At 42.8% G+C, this 24,010-nt stretch overlaps 1 protein-coding gene across 3 annotated transcripts in view; it reads right to left on the bottom strand.

The window, feature by feature from the left end:
- Positions 1–23,656, bottom strand: part of Tcf20 (transcription factor 20) — a 50,803-nt gene extending 27,147 nt beyond the window's left edge. For all 3 annotated transcript variants that reach the window (XM_059248065.1, XM_059248066.1, XM_059248067.1), the window contains exon 1: positions 17,868–23,656. In XM_059248065.1, the coding sequence (XP_059104048.1) occupies positions 17,868–23,621 (5,754 nt within the window). In that variant the 5' untranslated portion in view covers positions 23,622–23,656. The remainder of the gene's footprint in view (positions 1–17,867) is intronic.
- Positions 23,657–24,010: the final 354 nt, after the last annotated feature.

Raw genomic sequence — 24,010 nt, 5'->3', positions numbered from 1 at the left:
TGGTAACCTGTATTAGAAGGGAAAAGCTTAGTCCAGATCTTCAAGAGCACCATGGTGCTCAAGCCTGTGAACAACTCACCAATACTAAGTTTTCTGAAATGACATTTCAGGTTTTCTCAAAGTATGATTTTGTCAACTGTAGTTGTCCTGTCTAAGGTGAAAGGTGTGTTACAAATGCAGAGTAAGATCTAACACTGGAGACTGCACAGCTCCAAGGGCAATGATTACAAGTTCAATCTATTACACCTCGTTCTGTTTTAGATTCTCCCAGGAAGAAGATACTCAGCAAAAGCCAGGGGTATTTTAACAGGTGAAGAAAATAGAAATTTCTGAGTAACATGACAAGGTTAGAAACCTGGAATGATTAAAATGTTTCTCTCCTGCTTCCATTTGTTTTGTTTCTTCCATTTGTATGTATAGTGCATGCCTGTTTGCACACATATGCATGTATTGGGCCAGAGGTGGACATTCAGTGTCTTTTTCTCCACCTTTTTTGGTGGTGGGGGTGGGGGTGTAGATGGGCATCTGATCCCCTGAGAGTTACAGATGCTTAGGAACAGCCATGTGGGAATCAAAAGTGGGTCCTCTGGAAAAATAGCCAGTACTTAAATCACTGAGCCATCTCTCTACATTTCTCCACCTAATTTTTAAAGATAGGGTCTCTCACTGAACCTGGAGCTCACTAATTCTGCTAGACTAGCTGGCCAGAAAGCTGAGACCAGCCTGTTTCTACTTCCCCAGCACTGGGACTACAGGCACACCCTGCTGCATCCAGCTTTTTATGTGAGTGCTGGAAAACTCAAAGTCTTCATGCTATGCTGCATAGCAAGCATTTCACTGAGCCAGACTTGTTTTGTTTTTGAGACAGGCCTCACTTGTAGCCCAGGCTGGCCTGGAACTCAATGTAGCTCAGGCTAGCCTGACATTCACCACAATTCTATTGCTTCAGTCTAGGTTAGCCTGACATTCACCATGATTCTATTGCTTCAGCCTAAGTTCTAGGATTGTAAGTATATGCCACCATGTCTGGCTTCCATGTTCAATTTTTTAAGTGCCTATTGACTGTTGAGACAAATCTCATTCATACAACAACCTACAAGGTGGTTATTGTACTATTTTTCAGACTAAGAGGCCACATGACATTATCATTTTCCAAGAGACCAATTCCTAGAAGAATGTGTGGATCAAGGTTAATCTGAGCTCTCTAAGATTCTGTAATCAATCATTCACTGCTAAAAAACTCCTCTAGTGTCTTCAAAGACTGTTAGTAAATCCTAGAGCCTTTGTGCTCCCTACTTCTGACCCTAGGAAGCAGAATCAATAAAATGGTGCCATGGTGCAAATTTTCTTTTCATAAGTGAGATTAAAAAGAAAAAAAAGGATGAAATTAGTCAAACTGTCAAAATTAAAAATATATCAATGAACTAAGAGATCCAAATTCAAGGAGCCGAGAGCCATACTTGGTGCTTAGTGGTGGCAAATACTACACAGTGTATGTCTAGACATCGTTTCTAGAGTTTTCTAAAGCTAAAGGGCTTGAACATGTTCTTCTAGAATTAAGCAGTAAGATATTGTCATATTCACCCTAAATAGTGCGCCCCCTCTTTTTCAAAGCAGTGAGATAATATAGGTCTGAAAGAATAGAATGCCAGAATCATCAAGATACCATTACTGAGAAGTGTCTGATGAGTGTGGTAGTCTGAATAAGAATGGCCCCCAAAGACTCATGTGTTTGAATTGAACTTGGCCCCTAGGGAGTGACACTATTAGGAGATTTGGCCTTGTCAGAGTAGGTGTGGCTTTGCTGGAGAAGTGTGTCACTGTGGGAGTGTGCTTTGAGGTCTCATATGCTCAAGCTATGCCCAGTGTGACAAAGTCTCCTTCTGCTGCCATGCTTATCACCAGGACAACAATGGACTAAACCTCTGAAACTATAAGCAAGACACACTTAAACGTTTTCCTTTATAAGAGTTGTAGTGGTTATGGTGTCTCTTCACAGCAATAGAAACCCTAAGACAATGAGAAAGGTTCCTTGCAGTACAGCTGAAGCCAAGCCCAGCCTTGCCAGGCAGGACCTTAAGCTAAAGCAACTTCACAAAGATACCTAACAACAACCATAGGAAGAGAGGGAAAGAGGGAGGGGGAGAGGGAGAAACGAACGGACAGAAAGAAAAAGCCATGACTGCTAATGCACCATGTTCTTCACTTGTGGACTCATGGAACTTGGTCTAATGTGTCACAGTGAAGGAGTACAGTATCTCCTGAAGAGGGCATGGCCACAGGCTAGCTGCTGAAGTCTTTGCTTCTACCTGAGATGCAGTGTGGGAGAGGATGGCAGTGACAATGAGAGCCAGGAGAAGAGGCTGGTCAGATTCAAAGGGGAGAACATATTCTTGGATCACAAGCTTCTGAAGGCACAATAGAAGAGCCTGGGGGAGTGAGAGGCTGTAGGTCGTGATGTATACTGATTTCTCCTGCCACTCAATCTTCTAACTCCTCGAGTCACTCCAATAGCAGAGGGCAAGGGTGTAGTAGGACTCTGGGCAGGTCAGGCCTGAGACCTTCCCTTATTCAAGTCAGGTGAGCTGCTTGGTGCTTACACAAACTCACACCATCCAAGGACCATGGCTTCAGAGCATTTACACAGGTGCTGACCTAGCTAAGCTACAATGCCATTTGGCTGAAAAGAAATTAGCAAACAATCAACTAAGAACCCTTTAACTGGAAATAGTCACACTTTTAACATAAATAAAAGTCTTTGAACTAATAGAGATAAGATATATAATCCTTGTTTCCTTCCCAACTGTTCTTCCTCTTAAGGAATGGCGCTGTGTACTGATGGACTGTTTACAATCCTTGGCCTCAAGGTTCTTGCCTACCTTTTCAACCTCACTGTGCTCTTATTTCAGCCACCTCTGGCTGCACCAAAGCCATTTCTTCCTATTGCCTAATCCACCAAGCTTAGTCCCTCCTGCGGGCCAGCTGTGTCAGTCATTCCCTCTACTTAGTGTTCTCTGATCCCACGGCTGACTCTCTTCATCATTCTCTTCTCAGATTCTCAGAAAACCTTTACCTGGTCCTCATCTAAAGTAGCTACCTGGTCTTCATTACATGGCTTTATTTCACTTACTTGAGCTGATTTATTCCTGGCACATAATAGATGTTGATTAGATGCTAGGTGAATGAATTGAGTATTTTGTGCTGGTAAAGCAGGGTGGAAGATGGGATGAAAATGTATACCTAGATTTCAGAAAGATCACCTCAGAGGCCACAGAGAGGGCTCAGCAGTTAAAAGCACTTCTTTGCATACATGGGGACTGGAATTTGGATCCTAGTACCACACAGAAAGCTGGGTGAACCCCACTAATGCCTATATCCCTAGTACCAAGGATGATGGAGACAAGAGGATCAATGGAACTGGCTGGCTTCCAACCCAGCCAAAACATAAGCCCCACGTTCAAGAAGAGAGCCTGGATAGCCAGTCCCCAGAACTCCCACCCATCTCTGCCCCAGTTGCTGGCCAGCAGGGAAAACTCCTGTAGGTAGGCTCCCCACCAAAACCTCCCATCAGACTGTGCAGTCTACAAGACCCATGCCCCACCCCAATATCCATCTGCCTGTGACTGTAACTTCCTGAGGTACAGAATCCACCAGCTCTGACTAGACCAAGAACCCTGATAAGACCAAGAGCGGCTGGCTCCCTGAGCCACAGAACCAGCTAGCTGGATTGGACCAAGAGCAGCTCCCTGAGATACAGAATCTGCCAGCTCCAATTAGACCAAGAGCTAAGATTGGACCCAGAGGGACCCCCTGAGACACAGACACAGCAAGCACATATTGGACCAATAGCAGGTCGCTCAGACACAGGCACCTCTTACACCTATTGGAGGAAGAGATGAGTAGACGTCAGTGCAAAAATACATACAACAACATAAAGAGCAATATGGCATCACCAGAACCTAGTCCTACAACAGCAAAACCTGAACATCACAATGTAAAAGAAGCAGAAGAAAGAAACCTTAAAATAACTTCATGAAGATGCTAGAGGCCTTTAAAAAGGAAATGAAAAATTCCCTTAAAGAAACTGAGGAGCCGGGCGGTGGTGGCGCACGCCTTTAATCCCAGCACTCGGGAGGCAGAGGCAGGCAGATCTCTGTGAGTTCGAGGCCAGCCTGGGCTACCAAGTGAGTTCCAGGAAAAGTGCAAAGCTACACAGAGAAACCCTGTCTTGAAAAATCAAAAAAAAAAAAAAAAAAAAAAAGAAAGAAAAAAAAAAAAAGAAACTGAGGAAAAGACAAAAAATTGGAAGAAAACAATAAATCCCTTAAAGAAAGTCAAGAAAACCATGAAAAAGCAATTAAACATGAGAAGGAAGCAGTTCAAGACCTGAAAAGTGAAATAGAAACAATGAAGAAGACACAAATAGAGGGAATGCTGGAAATAAAAAACCTGAGTAAATGAACAGGAAACACAGATGCAAGCATAACCAATAGAATACAAGAGATGGAAGAGAGAATCTCTAGTGTAGAGGATACAATAGAGGAAATAGATTAGTCAGTCAAAGAAAACACCAAAGCCAAAAAAGTCATAACACAAAATGTCCAGGAAATCTGGGACACCATGAAAAGGCCAAACCTAAGAATAGGGATAGAAAGAGGAGAAGAATACCAACTCAAAGGCACAGAAAATATATTCAACAAAATCATGGAAGAAAACTTTCCCAACTTAAAGAAGGAAATACCTATGAAGATACAAGAAGCTTATATAACACCAAATAGACTAGACCCTCCAAAAAAGTCCCCTCACCACCGAATAATTAAACCACTAAACATACAGAATAAAGAAAGAATATTAAGAGCAGCAAAGGAAAGAGGCCAAGTGACTTATAAAGGCAGACCCATCAGAATAACACCTGACTTCTCAGTGGAGACTTTGAAAGCCAGAAGGTCCTGGACAGATATAATGCAGACACGAAGAGACCATGGATGCCAACCTAGACTAAATTACCCAGCAAAACTTTCAATCACCATAGATGGAGTGAACAATTCCAAAACAAAACCAGATTTAAGCAATACCTATCCACAAATCTAGCCCTACAGAAAGCACTAGAAGGAAAATTCCAACCTAAGGAAGTCAGATACACCCATGAAAACACAGGCAATAGATAACCCCACAGCAGTAAATCCCAAAGAAGAGAAATACACACACACTACCACCAAAAGATAACTGGAATTAACAATCATTGGTTATTCATATCAATGGACTTAACTCACCTATAAAAAGACACAGACTAACAGAATGGATATGAAATCAGGACCCATCCTGCTGCTGCATATAAGAAACACACCTCAACTTCAAAGAAAGACACTACCTCAGAGTAAAAGGCTGGGAAAAGACTTTCCAATCAAATGGACTTAAGAGGCAAGCTGGTGTAGCTATCCTAATATCTAACAAAATAGACTTCAAACTAAAATCAACCAAAAGGAAGGGCATTTCATTCTCATCACAGGCAAGATCCACCAAGATGAAGTTTCAATTCTGAACATTTATGCCCCAAATAGAAGGGCACCCCCATATGTAAAAGAAACATTACTAAAGCTTAAATCACACATCAAACCCCACACATTAATAGTGGGAGATTTCAATACCCCACTTTCACCACTGGACAAATCTGCCAGATTGAAACTTAACAGAGAAATAAGGGACCTAACATGTTATGGCTCAAATGGACTTAATATCTACAGAACATTCCACCCTAACAAAAAAAGAATATACCTTCTTCTCAGCACCCCATGGAACCTTCTCTAAAATCGACCTCATACTCAGTCATAAAGCAAATCTCAACAGATACAAAAAAATTAAAAAATGGAATAACCTCCTGTATTCTATCAGACCACCATGGCTTAAAGTTAGATTTCAACAACAAAAATTCCAGAAAGCCTACAATCTCATGGGAACTGAATAATGCTCAACTGAATCATCAATGGGTCAAGGAAGAAATAAAGAAATTAAAGACTTCCTAGAATTTAATGAAAATGAATATACTACATACCCAAACTTATGGGACACTATGAAAGCAGTGCTAAGAGGAAAATTCATAGCATTAAATACCCACATAAAGAAGTTGGAGAAGGGCTGGAGAGATGGCTCAGAGGTTAAGAGCACTAACTGTTCTTCCAGAGGTCCTGAGTTCAATTCCCAGCAACCACATGGTGGCTCACAACCATCCGTTAATGGGATCTGGTGCCCTCTTCTGGCCTGTAGTCATACATGTTGTATACATAATAAATAAATAGATCTTAAAAAAAAAAAAGAAGAAGTTGGAGAAATCTCACACTAGTGACTTAATAGCACATCTAAAAGCTCTAGAAACAAAAAGAAACAAAGGAGGAATAAATGCCAGGAAATAATCAAATTGAGAGCTGAAATCAGTAAAATAGAAACAAAGAGAGTACAAAGAAAGAATCCATAAAACAAAGAGTTCTTTGAGAAAAATCAACAAGATAGACAAGCCCTTATCCAAACTAACCAAAAGGCAGAGAGCATCCAAATTAACAAAATCAGAAATGAAAAGGGAGACATAACAACAGACAAGGAAGGAGGAATTCCAGAGAATCATCAGGTCATACTTCAAACACCTGTCCTCCACAAAATTGGAAAATCTAAAAGAAATGGACAATTGTCTGGATAGGTACCACATACCAAAGTTAAATCAAGACCAGATAAACTATTTAAATAGACCAATAACCCCTAAGGAAATAGAAAGTCATTAAAAGTCTCCCAACCAAAAGAAGCCCAGGACCAGATGGTTTCAACGCAGAATTCTACCAGATTTTCAAAGAGCTAATACCAATACTCTTCAAATTGTTCCACACAATAGAAACAGAAGGAACATTACCAAACTCCTTTTATGAGGCTACAGTTACTCTGATTCCCAAGCCACACAAAGATGCAACAAAGAAAGAGAATTACAGACCAATCTCTCTCATGAACATTGATGCAAAAATACTCAATAAAATATTGGCTCCAATAAAAACTGACTCCAAGATTATCCACCATGATCAAGTAAGCTTTCATCCCAGAGATGCAAGGATGGTACAACATACGAAAATCTGTCAATGTAATACACCATATAAACAAACTGAAAGGGAAAAAAACCCACATGATCATTTCATTAGATGTTAAAAAGGCCTTTGACAAAATCCAACACCCCTTCATGATAAAGGTCTTGGAGAGATCAGGAATACAAGGAACATTACCTAAACATAATAAGGGCAATTTACAGCAAGCCAACAACCAACATCAAATTAAATGGAGAGAAACTCAAAGTGATTCCACTAAAATCAGGAACAAGAAAAGGCTGTCTTGCTCTCCTCATATTTATTCAATATAGTCCTTGAAGTTCTAGCTAGAGCAGTAAGACAACAAAAGGAGATCAAGAGGATACAAATTGAAAAGGAAGAAGTAAAACTTCCCCTATTTGCAGATGATATGATAGTACACATGAGTGACCCCTAAAATTCAACCAGGGAACTCCTACAGCTGACAATTTCAGTAATATGGCAGGATACAAGATTAACTCAAAAAAACATTCAGAGGGAAAAAAAAACGTAGAGAAACATTACCCTTTACAATAGCCACAAATAATATAAAATACCTTGTGGTAACTCTAACTAAGCAAGTGAAAGTCCTGTATGACAAGAACTTTACGTCTCTGAAGAAAGAAACTGAAGAAGATATCAGAAAATGGAAAGATCTCCCATGCTCACATGGATAGGTAGCATTAACATAGTAAAAATGGCAATCTTACCAAAAGCAATCTACAGATTCAACGCAATCCCCATCAAAATCCCAACACAATTCTTCACAGACCTGGAAAGAACAATATTCAACTTCATTTGGAAAAACAGAAAACCCAGGATAGCTAAAAGAATCCTGTACAACAAAGCCACCTCTGGATGTATCACCATCCCTGACATCAAGTTCTACTATAGAGCTATAGCAATAAAAACAACTTGGTATTGGCATAAAAAATGACATGTGGAGCAATGGAATCTAATTGAAGACCCTGACATTAACCCACACACCTATGAATACCTGATTTTTGACAAAGAAGCCAAAACTGTACAATGGAAAAAGGAAAGTATCTTCAACAAATGGTGCTGGCATAACTGAATGTCAGCATGTAGAAGATTGCAAATAGATCCATATCTATCGCCATGCACAAAACTCAAGTCGATCAAAGACCTCAATATAAAAACCAGTTACACTGAACCTGATAGAAAGAAAGTAGGAAGCAGTCTTGAATGCATTGGCACAGGAGATCACTTCCTAAATATAACATCAGTAGCACAGACACTGAGAGCAACAATTAATAAATGGGACCTCCTGAAACTGAGAAGCTTCTTTAAGGCAAAGGACACAATAAATAAGACAGACTACAGAACAGGGAAAGATTTTCACCAACCCCATATCTTACAGAGGGCTGATCTCCAAAATATATAAAGAACTCAAGAAACTAGACATCAAAGTAATGAAAAATCCAATTAAAAAATGGGCTACAGAGCTAAACAGAGAATTCTCAAAGGAAGGAGATACAAATCAAAATGACTCTGAGATACCATCTTATACCTGTCAAAATTGCTAAGAGCAAAAGCACTGCAGACAGCTTATGTTGGAGAGGATGTGGAGCAAGGGGAACACTCCTCCACTGTTGGTGGGAGTGCAAATTTATACAGCCACTTTGGGAATCAGTATGGCGGTTTCTCAGAAAATTGGGACTCAATCTTCCTCAAGACCCAGCTATACTGCTCTTGGGTATTTACCCAAAGAATGCTCAATCATACCACAGGGACACGTCTCAACTATGTTCGTAATAGCCAGAACCTGGAAACAACCTAGATGGCCCTCAACTGAAGAATGGATTAAGCAAATGTGGTACATACACAATGGAGTATTACTCAGCAGAAAAAAACAATGACATCATGAAATTTGCAGGAAAATGGATGGAACTAGAAAATATCATTCTTAGTGAGGTAACCCTGACTCAGAAGGACAAACATGGTATGTACTCACTCATAAGTGGTTACTAGATGTAATGCAAAGGACCCACAACTCCAGAAAGGCTGGCTAATGGGGAGACGGGGGATGGGAACGGATACCTAAGGAGGGACACATGGGTAGCCCTGGGAGGACCAGATAGATGAGATCTCCATAGGTAGACTGGGGATGAGGGATGGGAAGTGGAGGGTAGGGGATGAGGAATGAGAGCATGGGAGAATGGGATGGTTGAGCTGGAACAGGGATGGAGTGGGAGAGCAGTGAGGGAGATACCATGGTAGAGGGAGATATCATAGGGATAGGGGGAGGCCTGGTGTTGGGGGAGTTACTGGGGGTCCCCAGGGATGACCCCAGCTTGGACTGCTGGAAATGGTGGAGAGAGTACCTGAACTGAGCTGGCTTAAACAGGTGATTGGAGTGGTGAATGATCGGATTTGTGAATGCTCTGTCATCACAGAGCTTTTATCTGGTAGTTGGTGGGGGCAGATGTGGACATCCACAACCAGGCACCAGGAGTCTAGTCGGGGAGAGGGAGGAGTGATTCTGTGAGCAAGTGCATTGGGGGGGGGGGGGGACGACTTGGACTTGCCTCTATTGGATGTGCCTCCCCATGGGAGGCCTTGCCTTCTTATGGGGGGAGTGGGGGGTGGGTTGGGAGGGTGAGGCTAGGGGATGGTGGGAGGAGGGGGAACTTTGATTGGTATGTAGAATGAAGGAAAAAATTTTCTTAAGAAAAAAAATGTTAAAAAAAAAAAGAAGAAGAAGAAGAGACCCTGGCTCAGCAGAGAGTGATGAGCAAAAGGACACCTAACATCTAGAGACTGTGATATCTGTAAACATATGTGTGTACACACACACACACACACACACACACACACACACACACACACACACACACACCAAGAGAAGAAAGATCTGCTCAACACAGAGAATGGACTGATGCAGTCAAATGACAATATAGGGAAATCGGTGAAGATGTCATTCTGATGGAAGGATGAAGGTTGGAGCCAAGGGGGTGACTGGAGACATAAGATAGAAAGACCTGAGTTATTTAGGAAACATTAATCAACAGAATATAGTGTCTGGATGAGAGAGGAGTCTAACATAGTCTCCAGGCTTATGGGTGATAGAGTAGAAAGCAAGGTATGGAACATTAGCACCTGTATGTTCTGGCTGTAAGGCTTTAACAGCTGGAATGGCAGATCTAGAACTTGAGTTCAGAGTGTCATGAGGTCATGCTATTACACAGGAAACACCCTCTTAATACGGCAGTCTGTTGCCACCACAATCACCAGCTTAGGACTCACATGTTCCCCAAAAGGCAGACACTAAACATATGAATAAAACCTTGCACAGAAGCAGAACTTATATGAAGTTGCCTGACATACTACACTTCAAAAACAAGGACAAAGAATTAAGATTGTCCAACTCTCATGTATTATTTTCCCTGAAGACTGGCTATATCTATATATCTCCACTTAAATTATCATTATCAAAACACAACTTTCTATCTCTAAAGTGGCTCTAGGGTTGGAGAGATGGAAGAGCACTTGCTATTTTCCAGAGGATCTAAGTTCAGTTTCCAGCACCCATGTCAGACAACTCACAACTGCCTGTATTTCTAGCTCAAGGACACACTTTTCTGACTTCCTTGGGCATATATATATGGCACATGAGACAAACATTCACAAAGGCACACACATACACAAAAAAATAATTAATTGTTTAAAAGAGTGGCTTCAACTTATCTTACATTAGCACCATTTAAGTGCTGTGGTCCTTGCACGCTGTGAATCTGCACACGTGCTAAGAAACTCAACCTGACTTGGGCAAGCAGTCCCAATGCAGACAAGCCTGTGGCTACTGCAGTGACTTAGACAGAAGAGTAAAGACTAAGTGTATGTGTAATAGGTGTTAATAAAATGTGAGTTCCAAGTAGCACTTACTGTCACAAAGTGGGGAAGAGATTACCAGGTGAGTTGATTTTGACGTCAATGTATTTGCTTGGTTTTCGCTGGTCTATTTTTTTTTTTTTTTTTTTTTTTTTTTTTTTTTTTTTAAAGACAAGGCCTCACTATGCAGCCCAAACTAACCTCAAAACCATGATCTTCTCTCTTGCCTTAGCCTACCAGGTGCTAGGATTACACCATGTTTCACCTTAAATGTGCTTTCAAGAATAAAGGTGAATTTAAGCATCCAGGCCCGCTTTCTGAGACAGGAAGTGCAAAATCTCAAACCAGTAAACAGATTCTTTCGCTGAGGGGCTATCCTTTCAGTGTATTAACATATTTTTATTTCTGCAACTGAAAACTCAATTGAATTCAACAAAGGGAATCATCTAGCAATTATCATTCTGCTTCTAATTATTACCCTGCTAAAGCACTTCAAAATAATTCTGTATAAAGTAACTTTTACTCAAAATAGGGGCCTGACATCTAAACCAAAATTTCACAGTTTTCAAGTCTAAAAATGCCCAGACACATCCACAGATTCAGTTACAATGGGCCAGACTTGTTAAACAAATAGCATTTAACCTGAAAGTATTTCTTTCTACTAGTATCTACTTCCCTTTGCCCTTTTAGCAAAACATGTAAGAGGGATGAAATGTCAGTAGTGGTGGGTCCCACTTCTATCCAAGGGATTTTTATCTTTTGAGATTCACATTGGGATGGAAATTTGTCCATCTGTACAAACTATGGGGCAGCTTATAAGTTCTCCTTATTCATTTCTTGACAGTATATGCCAATTTTTTTTCTAATTAAGCATCAGATCCTAAGTATATACAGCCCAAATAACTCTACCAAACCTGGCTTACTTCCTGAATCAGGAGTAATGTGACCCTAGGCCATCACTGTATCAGATGCAGTCCTGTCTTCTCTTTTACATTTCCCTATATCTTCTTCCATTTCCTGTAAGCAGAACTATGCCAGGCCCTTAAAGAAAGCATGCATCTATGCATCAATTTCCATTTCAAAGCCCATTTGACTAAACAGTAAAGTAATGCACTATGTCTAGTTCCAATTCAATGTTCAAAGGCCTTAAAGCTGCATTCTAGGAACTCTGGGAAACAGTTGCTACTATACAAAACAGAGAGGGGTCTGGAGGCCAGTAAAATGATTGTTTCCACCTCAGCTCTCACCACAATTAAATGCAACCTTAGTTTCCTAATACTATGCTGTGAGCTATCTTGCAAAAGTTACAAAAAGAACCCCCAAACAGCCATACTTGTTTTGTATCATGTTGCCAACACTAACTTCAAGCTGGCTATGTAGCCAAGGATGGCCTTGAACTCCTGATCCTCCTCCTAAGTGCAGAGTGTGTGACACAATGCTCAGCTAGAAATCAGTAAATTGCCCTTCCTATCCCCTTGCAACCACATTATAATGTAGCTTACAAGATAATTAGAATAACAAGTTCTTTGCTCTCTTTTTTAGCCATACAGACCTTATGATTTCCTATTTTTTCTTTCAACTTAGTTTTAAAAGTTTACATTTTGGTGCGGATGAGATGGCTCAGTGGGATAAAGGCGCTTACTATGAAGCCTGATGATCTGAGTTCAATCCCCGGGACCTATGTGGTAGGAAAAAAAAAACCCTGCTTCTCTCAACTCCCCAGGAGTGCCATGGAACCTCCCTTCTCTTAAAAGAAAATTTTAATTTTTAAAGTTCACTATTTTTACATTTATTTGAAAAACTAAGTAAAAAATTAGTTCTAATTTTAAAACTCTATACTAAAGCCCTATCGCTGACTGAAACAGGTCTTTGGGGCTAAAATGCTTCCTTATCTAGTTTTCTTCTGTCCACAACACATTAACTCTAAACTTGTTTCCTCTTTTCCGTTAGTGGCGTCCTTCTATGCACCCTCCCGCCCACCCTAGCCACTTGCTAGAAAAGCTAGAACCTTAGCAGCTATACCCTGGACCCCTTCGCTTACCTTTAGCTGCCCTATCTCGCTATTATAGAATCTACCCACTATAAATCCTAAAACATTTCTTGAGTCCATCCCTTCTGACTGTCTTTTCTCCTTCATATTCAGAAGGCATCAGCTACTGTGCACATTCATTTCAACTGCTCTACTTGCCGCTCACGTCTTCCTTCCTCTTTCCTGAGCTTCTTCCTGATACACAAACCTGGCCACATAGTTCCTAGGTTTAAAAAAAAAAAAAAAAATCTAGGGGGTCTAGAAATGTCCATCAATTGAAAGCCATTAGGATTACCTTAAAGCATACTGAGCCCTCTAGAGTTCACATTTCATTAACTGAGGGAGGGGCAGGAATTAGAAAGTGGTAGAGGGGTATTTGTCCTGAAGTAGTCCGTGGATATACCACATATTCTTAATTAGTTTGGGTCTCCATTATAATGCTAGAATTTTGAAAAAGTTTACTTAAAAAACAAAAACTTGGGTCTGGAGAGATGACTCTAGGTTGAGAGCATTGACTGAGTTTCTTCCAGTGGTCCTGAGTTCAATTCTCAGCAACCACATGGTAGCTCACAACCATCTATAATGAGATCTGATGCCCTCTTCTGGCCTGCAGGTAAATATACAGACAGAACATAATAAATAAATTAATCTTTAAAAAAAATGCACATAAAATAAATAATTAAGTCTTTAAAACAAAATCAGGGCTGGGGAGAGGGGCACACACCTTTAATCCTAGTACTGAGGAAGCAGAGGCAAGTGTATTCTGTGAGTTTGAGGCCCACCTGGTCTACTATGTACAGTGAGTTCCAGGACAGCCAGGGCTATATAGAAGGATCCCTTTCAAAAAAACAAAACAAAACAACACAAAAAAATCCATTATGCACGAGAGCTATAACTCAGTGGTAGAATACTTGCATAGCATGTATGAGTCCCTGGGTTAAACAACTTCCATTACCAGGCAGACTCTATTCAAACTTTGGTAGATCTTCTTGACTTAAACCTCATTGGAAATTCCTCACAGAAACACTCAAAGAGGTGTTTAGAGGTAATAGACGAGGTCAAACTGAAAGTTTGGAGGTAATAGATGAGGTCAAACTGAAAGTTTAAATTCACTACCACAGAGTTCCTTGAACTTCTTACACACAGAGATTAATGGCCTCATCAAATTTTGTTTTGTTTTGTTTTGTTTTTTTATTTTTCAAGACAAAGTTTCTCTCTGTAACAGCCCTAGCTGTTTTGGAACTCACTTTGTAGACTAGTCTGGCCTCAAACTCCAAGACCTGCCTGACTCTGCCTCCTGAGGGCTGGGATTAAAAGTGTGTACCATCATGCCCAGCCATGTTTGTTTGTTTTTTCAGACAGGGTCTTACTACCACTGCAAGCCTGCAAACTCACTATGTAGGCCAGGCTGGCCTCAAACTCACACAGATCCACCTGCTTCTGCCAAAAGAAAGTCAGTCAGTCAGTCAGTCATGGTAGTGACTACTTAAAATCCTTGCAATTAGGAAATTGAGGCAGACGGAACAGGAATTCAAGGACAGCCTATGCTACATAGGTCTTCTTCCAAAAAAAGAAAGGAAAGAAAGAAGGAAGAAGCATTAGCATGAAAGCCAATTAACTTGACTTTTAAGTATAATAAAATGACATTATTTTCTCTTCCTCTTCCCATTTTACTGGGTAGCTGACCAAGAATAATACAGATGTTCAAGTGTATTGAAAAGTTAAGTTTAAAATATAAAGCTAGCATTCTAGTCATAAGGTGAAACGTAAAATAAACAGAAGGTGAGTTAGGAAATAAGCCGAAAGCTGCAGTCTGAGACTTAAGAGTGGTCAATTACTGGTGCTGTCACAGAATGAGATGTGCAGCCCTGACGGAGCAGGGGCAGAGGCATGTCAAACCTAAAAACAGAGCTCCGGCTCAAATCTACTACAAATGACCTTCTTTACACCATTCTCCTCAAATGAAGCATTTCAAATTTCTATCCTTTAAAGAATAAAATTAAAGCACTTCTGAAACAGTTATGATTGCAACTCCAGTTCTTTTTGTGTTTTTTTTAGAAGTACTTTCAGTATTCCCACCATGTAGGTCCCAGAGATTGAACTCAGGTTAGTTCAGCACCATTACCTGCTGAACTATCTCACAGGCCATGAAATGCTCGGGGGCTGTTGTTTTGTTTTGTTTTTTAACCATTCAGTCAACTAAATTGTGACAGAAGGGAGATCAGGAAAGACATTACCATATTTGATGTATCTGTTCCAATTATAACATTCCAGATTTTATTTTAGGATCAAATCTGACAAGGAGCAGGATAACATTCTGAGTAGCAATTTTAATGTTTTCACTTAAATGCTGTTCACTGTTCACCCTTTTAGAGGAAGGAGCTAATTGTGATTTAAGGTAGCTGCATCATTTATAAAGTGCCTTTTACTTTCTGTAACACTTGACTACAGATTTAAGCACAGAGTGGGGATTTAGCCTGATTATTGGTGACCAATAATCTGATTAAATATAGTAGGCTGAAATATGTTTACATACATGGTATCTTCTCAAAATGGGAAGTGGGTAAACTCACCAGGTAGACTGCTAGTTTTTATGTCAATTTGATACAGGTAGTCATTTGGGAAGATAACCTCAATTGATAAAAGGCCTATACCAGACTGGCCTGAGGGCAAGTCTGTGTTTTTCATGTTGTTGTTGTTATTGTTGTGTTTTTTTGTTATAAAAGATTTATTTATTATGTATACAGTGTTCTGCCTGCACACGGTAGAGAGTACCACCAGATCTCATTATAGATGGTTGTGAGCTACCATGTGGTTGCTGGGAATTGAACTCAGGAACTCTGGAAGAGTAGCCAGTGCCCTTAACTTCTGAGCCATCTCTCCAGCTCCCTGTGGTGTGCTTTATACTTAGTTATTGATGTGGGAAGGCCAGATCCATTGCAGGTGGTGCCACCACTGAGCCAGTGGCCATGAATTATATAAGTAAATTTCACTGAGCAAACCAGTAAGCAGCATTCCTCTGTGGTCTCTGCATCAGTTCCCACCTCCAGGTTCCTGCCTTGAGTTCCTGCTCTGACTTCCCTGGATGATGGACTATAAACTGTAAGATGAAATAAACCCTTCCTTCTTAAGTTGCTTTTGGTCATGGTGTTTTACCACAGCAATAGAAACCCTAACTAAGACAAGAGGCTAAGGAGGATATGAAGAATGTAAGAAAATATACAAATTCTGAAAGCTGGAAATTGGATTAGGAGATAAATGATCACGTGGGCTCAAAGGAAGCAGAGAGCAAAGTGTAAAGAGGAACAACTAGCCAGGTGTGGTGGCACACGCTTTTAATCCCAGCACTAGAAAGGCAGAAGCAGGTTGATCTCTGTGAGCTCCAGGCTACCTGGTCTACAAGGTGAGTTCCAGGACAATCAGGGCTGTTGCACAGAGAAACCTTGTCTCGAAAAAACAAGACAAGACAAAAACAAGAGGAACAACTAGACAGAGAAATGACCTGTGGCACAGAACCTAAGAAGGCCCAGTCCTTGGAAAGGGGTATGTGTGAGGTGGGGCTGGAAAATGGGAGCACAAGTTCAAAGTCTGAGAGAGGAAGTAAAATTCCCTAACTCAATCCAACTTCATTAGAACTGTCGTCCTCCCTAAGGGAGTATATTGATGTGGAAAGATGTCAAGGTCTACACAGTGAATGCTATGTCCATACTGTAACAGAGACTTCTAAATAATAATTTAACATCTTTTTCTCCAGAGTGGACAGTCATGAACAACCAGACATTTTAAATAATCTCTAACAAGAAAAGAAGGAAATAGGCTGGAGAGACAGCTCAGCTAGGAGCACTGACTGCTCTTCCAAAGGACCTGGATTTAATTCCCAGCACCCACATGGTGGCTCACAACTGTCCATAACTCCAGGATCCAACATTCTCACACAGACACATATGGGAAAAACACCAATAAAAACATAAGGAAGGAAGGAAGGAAGGAAGGAAGGAGGGGGGGAGGGAGGGAGGGAAGGAGGAAAAGAATTTTGAGTTTAAAAAAACCACCAAACTTAAAAGATGTTCAAAAACAAACTACTAAAGGATGATGCTCCTCTAAATAAAAGTCTAATATAAGAAAAAGGGTCAAACTGTGGTAGCACACACCTTTAATCCCAGCACTTGGGAGGCAGAAGCAAGTGGATCTCTGAGTTTGAGACCAGCTTGAACAACACAGTTCAGGACAGCCAGGACTATACAGAGACAGTCTTGAAAAACAAAACAAAACAAACAAAAAAAGCAGCAGCAGCAAATGAAACTGAGTTAGTAACCTAGAGCAAACACCTTGCATGGTGGTTCACACCTGCAATTCCAGAACTTGGAAGGCTGAAACAAGAGGATTGTGAGTTCAAGGTCAGCCTGGGTTACACAGTAAAACCCCTCACCACATCAAATTAAACTAAACAAAACCTAAAGTAATGAAATGCTTTAGAAAAAAAGGAGATATAATCATAGTGCAATCTGTGAGCACCATTCGTTGAAAACTGACTTCTAAAAATTAACCAAATAAATGAAAGTAAAATATTCCTCAGAACTAGGTGACATACTTATGAAAGCTGAACTGCTGACAGTGAATGACCCCTAACAAGCAGGAATCAAGGTTGAGAAGGGGTAAAACAGGGACCCTTGTTTCCTCAAAGCTATAATAGGCAGAAACTTAAGTTTACAATCTATAGATACATTACTGATGAAAATATAAGCTACACCTTTTCAAAACACTTCCTTTTCTGTTTCTCATTTGGGTCAAGGAAAGAACTTGTGATACATAACGAAGACTAAGGTGTAAGAAAGCCAAAGTGAAGTAATCAGAACCCAAGCTAATAAGGGGTTTCTCCTACTCACCATCTCTCTGGCGATTTCCAGCGCTTCCTGTAGGCCATAGAGCCTGCCACAGACCAGGTAGATTCCATTGGCCCAGAGAATACAACCCTCATGGACCCAAAATTCATTGCTGTCGAGAGGTAGTTCAGGGATTTGTAACTCCAGCTCAGGACCACCTTCTGAAGTGGTAGGGACAGAGGGCTTTGTGTCCAAAACAGCCTTTTCACTGCTGCCCTCAGTGGCTGCTTTTTTACAAGGGAGCCCTCTGGACAGGGACCGAGGGCCTCCACCACAGTCTTCTGAGCGGTGGCGCCGCTTGAACCTAGGATGAGCAGCCAGGCTCCTCTGCTCCTTCTGCTGCTGCTGCTCTTCCTCCTCCTCAGTGTCTGTTTTAGAACCGTTAGAAGCGCTTTTGTGCCGAACCTTGACCTTGCTCTGCATTTCTGTGGACCTCTTAGGAGGTGGATTCTTCGGAAGAGTGGCTGCATAATCTTGGGGATAAAAGGGTCCAAAGAGGTCACCCATGTTCCGGTAACTGGCCCACTTGCCACAGAGACAACAAACAAGATGCCCCATAACAGAAGATTCTGTTACCACAGGTCCCTGCAGCATAAAGGAAGAAGCTGGGAGCACCTTGCTTTCTGTGCTGCTGGGGGGAGGGGTCAGAGATGGCTGACCCTTCCGGCTCCTCACCAGTTTGGTCTGTTCTTCTTCTTCAGCATTGATGATTGTACAAACAGCTCCAAGCTCACACTTATTTACTACATGGATGTAGGGGAAAAAAGACTTGTTCTTGGCATCAGTTTTATCTAGTGGCTGGGTAGCATACTTTAGCTTGATCTCTGGTTCTTGAGGTTCTACGATGGGAACTGCTTGTTTGGTTTTCCGCTTCCTTGGCTGGGCCCCAGGCTTCCTTCTCTCCCTCCTTTGCCTCTGCTTTTTTGGCTTTGGCTCTCCATCTGCAGAACCTTCTGGTATCTGAGGGGGTTGAGGGGGTGGAGGTGGTGGCTGCTGCTGTTTCTTTTGCTTATTCACACTACCGATGGGTCTCCCCTTTTTCTTTCCTGATGGGAAATACCCTTTCGGGGGGAAACTTTCTTGTTTGGGTGAAATCATGACTGTTTCATTCTCTTTCTCCTCAGTCTTGGGGTTTGCCTCAGGGACCAATATGCCCACTGGAGCTACATTCTTTGAGTCAGGGAAGATTAGTGGTGCTGCCCCACCCAGGGAACCATCTGGTCTCCCTTGGTTACCACCAGGCTTCTGTGAAGCTGTGGACGTCATAGTACCAGAAGGTTCCTTTCCAGTAGGAGCTGTTTCTGCATGTGCCTCTGTCTTGACTTTGTCGTCCTCACTGCTACGCCACTCTTCAGAGGGCCCTGGAAGAGGTTTCTCAGTATTCGATTCCTGGCTAGTTGCACTGACTAGGTCAGATCCCACCTCACCTTTTCTCTTCTCCATCTCAGCCTCTTGAGTAGCCACAGTCCCACCTTCAGAAGGACCACTCTTCAGAGACAGTATATCATCCAGCGTGACTGTATCTCCTCCCGCCTCAGCACTATTTGTGGATGCACTCCTCCTAATATTTGGGGATGTGATCTTCTGAACTATAGCTTCCAATTTCAATCCCCGTCCCTTCCGTGGGGGCAGTATTTTGGTCTTAGCAGGGCTCGTGAGGGTAACAGCAGGACAGTTTCTATTGTCTGGGTTTGGAAGGTCCTTGGAGGCATCTCTCTTAGGGATAGACTTGATATCCTGACTGTGAGAAAGATGGGTGTAGGAATTGTATGCCTTATCAGCACCTTCTTTTGATGGGTGAAGGAGGCGCCCTTTATCATCAGTGTTACTGTTTTTTACATCTTGTGACTGTCTCTTACTGGGAATAGGGGAGATAAAAGAACGGACTCGCCTCCGCATGATTAAAGGATTTTGAGAAGAATGATCCTCTTGACCTGGAAGCCGTAGCATTACGTTACTAGGTTTGGATGACTGTGTAGATTCAGTTAGTATATGTCCATCTGTCTCATGGGGTGGCCCATACCGTTTCTGATTAGACATTCCTGGAGGACCACTGCTTTTGGCTGGAGAAGTCTGCCGAGAAAGATCCCAACATGACTCTTGTAACTTTTGAGAGCTGTGCTTCAATTCCATGCCTTTAGTAGGCAGACCATCACTAGACAGGAGACAGCGCCCAGCTTCCTGAGTGCTTGGGTCATGGTATGTCCCTACTGGTGGGCCATACATCATACCATCTTTGTCATTTTTCAGGGGGCTCCGTACTCTGTCAAGAAACTGCTGCTGCCGTGGGCTCTTCCGTGGTCCTTCTTGCCTATGCTGTGCAGCAGCAATCACTCCCTGAGCAGAACTGCTGGTCCAATCCTTATATTCCTCTTGTTGCTGTTGGTACATCTGTCTCTTATAATGGAGCTGGGAATTCAAACCAGTATTAGGGTCCCCATAAGCATGAGCCCTGGTGTTTGTATGGTAAGCAGAAGCCAGGCTTTCTGAGTTGGGAGAAAAAGGAGCATGTAAAGAGCTCCTATTGGCCCTCTCTGAAAAGGTCATGTGTGGGTTCATGTGATGAGGGTCTCCTGGACCTCTGCTCCTGCCTGGAGACATCTTCAGTTTTTCTGCAAAGTCATGGTACTGAGAAGAGGTTCGACCCCTTATAGTCTCCCGGCTACCAACTCTACCAGGGACCCGCCGCATTGGTGTAGACCTACTGTCTTGTGGGCCATAGTCTGAAATGGAATCATGGGCCGCTGCTCCAGGGCTGACATTGCCACGATAAGACTCATGCTTGATGCTAGTAGAATGGCAGTGGTCTCCAGATTTCTTGTTGAAACTAGCTTGAGATTTGGATTGTTCAAAGTCTTCCTCTTTTATCTGCCCACTCTGGGATTTCAGCTTTGTTTCCATGGACACCAACCCCCCTGGAAGAATGACTGATTGACTTAAACTTGGGTTGAGACGCTCATTCCTCCCAATTCTGGCATCAGCACCCATGTGTCCCAGTGAGTGAGCCCCTGGGTCCCTGACAATCTGTCTTAGTGGAGAAATATCACAGATCACTGACCTCCTTTCAGAAAGGGAGCCCCCAGGCTCATGGGCTGATGATGGAGGTTCTATCTCAAACTTTCTGGGAATGGGATAGTCAGACAAGTTGATCTGTTTCATTTCAGGAGCTGTGCTGCTTGACTTCCTTTCCCATGGTCCCCAGTGGGGATTTTCTAACAGGGATCCAATGCTCTTGTTTAGAAGGCCCCTGCTGGCTAATTCATTGGTTTGACTGACTAAGATGTTGGGCCTTGCAGTTCCTTCCAGGCCACTAGTCATCCCTTGATGTTCCTGAGCACTTCTAGGATACCTTCTGTCAGGATGGTGGTGGTAACCCTGAAGCACTTCCTGTAGGAGACTTGGGAACTTCTCATTTCTCCCCTTTCGTTCCCCGTGGCTGGCAAAATCCCCCTTTTCTTGCCCTGAAGGATACTGAGGAAAACCACTGACATTTCGTGGTACAGCTGACCCAAAACTCTCTTTGTAACTGTAGCGCAAACTTCCAGGAGATTTGCTAGGCTCAGTCCTGCCTGTGAAACTTGGGCCTACTGCTGAGTGGCTACTCTGGCCATTCCCCTCTCCATTGTGGTTAGAACTATTATCACTATTCTTATTTCCTTTGCTCCCTCCTCCTGGAGGATCTGGCTGTGGAAGTGATGTGTGGCTGGCTTCCTTTATACCACTATTGCTAGGTGGCCTCTGACTGGCAGCAGGATCCTCCTCTTGGGATCCTTTATCTTGTCCACCAGATTTTTCTACCCGACCTGTCATGGCTTCCCGGGAGACAATCACCCCAACTGTCTTCTCATTTACTTTTGTGTTCCCCTCAGATAGTGGCGTGTCCTTAGCACCTGGAGAGGCAGCTTCTTCCCTAGCTGCAGGACTGGTACTGAGCCTAGGGGCCTCATTCTGAGCACCTTGTGTTGGTGAGGAGCCAGCTTTCTCTGAAGCTCCACACTTGTAGGTGGTGTCAGAGCTAGTGCTCTGGCCACTTAGTTGCCTCACTCTCTCACCCTGATCTTCTGAACTACTGGAGCAACCTCCATCCAATGACTCTGCCATAGGGGACTTTAGCTGTTCTTCAGGCTGTGAAGAACCTTCTGAGTTTGTACAGCTATCTGCTTTCTTAGATGATGATGATGGCCTCTTGGAAGTCTTCTTCTGAGGTGTCAAGGCATCAGAAAGTAACATGTGCTGGACAGTATTAGGAAGATTGGCCACTTGAGTACTCAGAGCACTCAAACTACTCAACCCAGGATCCGTCAGGCGCTTTTCTGGCACGCCTTCTAATCCAAACCCTTTGAATCCTGCAGCATGAGAATTAGGACTGGGCATCATTGATGGGGTTGGACTGAGTTGGGGCATTAGCTGTAAAATTCGGTTTCTGGAACTCATGGGCACATTGCCTTGCCCACACTGGAGATTCTCACCACTCTGCATGAGAGGAGATGGAGTAGAGCTACAGCTTGGAGACTGAACCACAGAAGCAGCTGGAGAAGGGTTAGAAATAGGGCTGAAGTTCTGGTGGAACTGCATAGGGGACCTTACAGGAACCTCAGGCTGGCTGTACTGCCCCACCTGGCTTTGCAGGGGCAACTTGGTGGCAGCATTGGTGTACTGCATCACATGCTGGGGAGGATGTTGTTGCTGCTGCTGTTGCTGTTGCTGCTGCTGCTGCTGCTGTTGTTGTTGAGGAGGTTGTGGCTGCTGTTGCTGCTGCTGCTGCCCCTGCTGGGTTCCTGGTGGAATCTTTGCCTGTTCAAAATTCTTCATAGACTGAGGTTGATAGCTATAATTTGATTGTGTTCCATAAGCCTGTGCGTTAGAACCCACATTATGCCCTTCATACTGAGATCCAGCATTCACACTGTAACTGCCATCATAGCTTTGTCCAGACTGACTGAAACGCTGTGGTGAAGGAAAGGAGGAGGAGGAAGAGGAGGACGCAGAAGACTGGTAGTGTTGGCCAAACTGACCCACTCTTAACTGATAACCAGCAGAAGATGGTAGAGTTGACGGCCTCTGCATTGGTTGTAGATGGGATGAGCCAGAAGCTGGTTGTCCACTGGCTTGGGGCAGAGGCTGATGGGATTGGTAAAGCTGTTGTCTCAACTGCTGTACTTGTTGCTGCTGCTGCTGCTGCTGCTGCTGCTGCTGCTGTTGTTGTTGCTGTTGCTGCTGCTGCTGCTGCTGCTGCTGTTGGCTAGAGGCCTGCTGTTGATACTGAGCACTCCCAGGAGAGAAAGGCCCTGTGTAATCCTGCTGATAATGAGATACACCACCAAGGGCAGAGTGCTGTGCTTGAAATTGGCTCACGTGACCCTCGCTCCCATACTGATTGCCAAAGCTGCTCCCCTGGGGAGGTCCATAGCTCTGCACAGGACCAGAAGGCCTTCGCTGAGGAGGCTGTGGGGTTCCTGCTGCCACAGGGTCTTTGTTACCTGCCATGTAGTAAAAATCTCCAGCTTCTTTCCTGAACCCCTGATAGCCTTGATGGCCAGAGGTCTCGCTGGCCATCGCTGCAGCAGCAGCTGCTGTTCCTCGCCGTCCACTACTGTTGCTGCCAGTGCTACCACTACCACCACCTGCTCCCCCAAAATTCTGGAACATCTGGGCCTGACGAGAGCTGAACTCTTCTAGACGGGATGAGCTGTGTACCTCCTGTGGGTAGCTCTGCTGGTTTCCGTGGTAACTGCTTTGCTCCCGAAAGGACTGCATACTGTTCAGCAGCACAGCAGCAGGCCAACAGCCCTCCTACAAAAGAAAAAGAAAGAAAAGCATGAGACATACATATGCTTGGTACAAACAAAATAAATAAACCAATGACCAGATAAAGCCTACTGCTTTAAATTTCATCTCCTTTTTCCTTATTTTAGCCATTTCTGATAATGCAAATAAGCAGAGAAATGGTCTAAAGAATGAAGGTGTCTGTAATACAACAAAGAAAATACTAGGTATATATGAATACATTCAACATAATCTTGTAAAAATTTCACTATTAGATAAACAAGCCTTAAATATTCAACTTGGGTAAATATTCAACTGGGATAAATATTGGGATGCTATTACAAGCAACAAAAAACACATTTCTTAATCTACAGTTACAG

Source organism: Peromyscus eremicus, chromosome 20 (genome assembly GCF_949786415.1).
Source record: "Peromyscus eremicus chromosome 20, PerEre_H2_v1, whole genome shotgun sequence".
In the NCBI taxonomy this organism is placed as follows: Eukaryota; Metazoa; Chordata; class Mammalia; order Rodentia; family Cricetidae; genus Peromyscus; species Peromyscus eremicus.
Note: the sequence above shows the minus strand (reverse complement) of the source record. Positions and strands in the feature narration are given on the sequence as shown.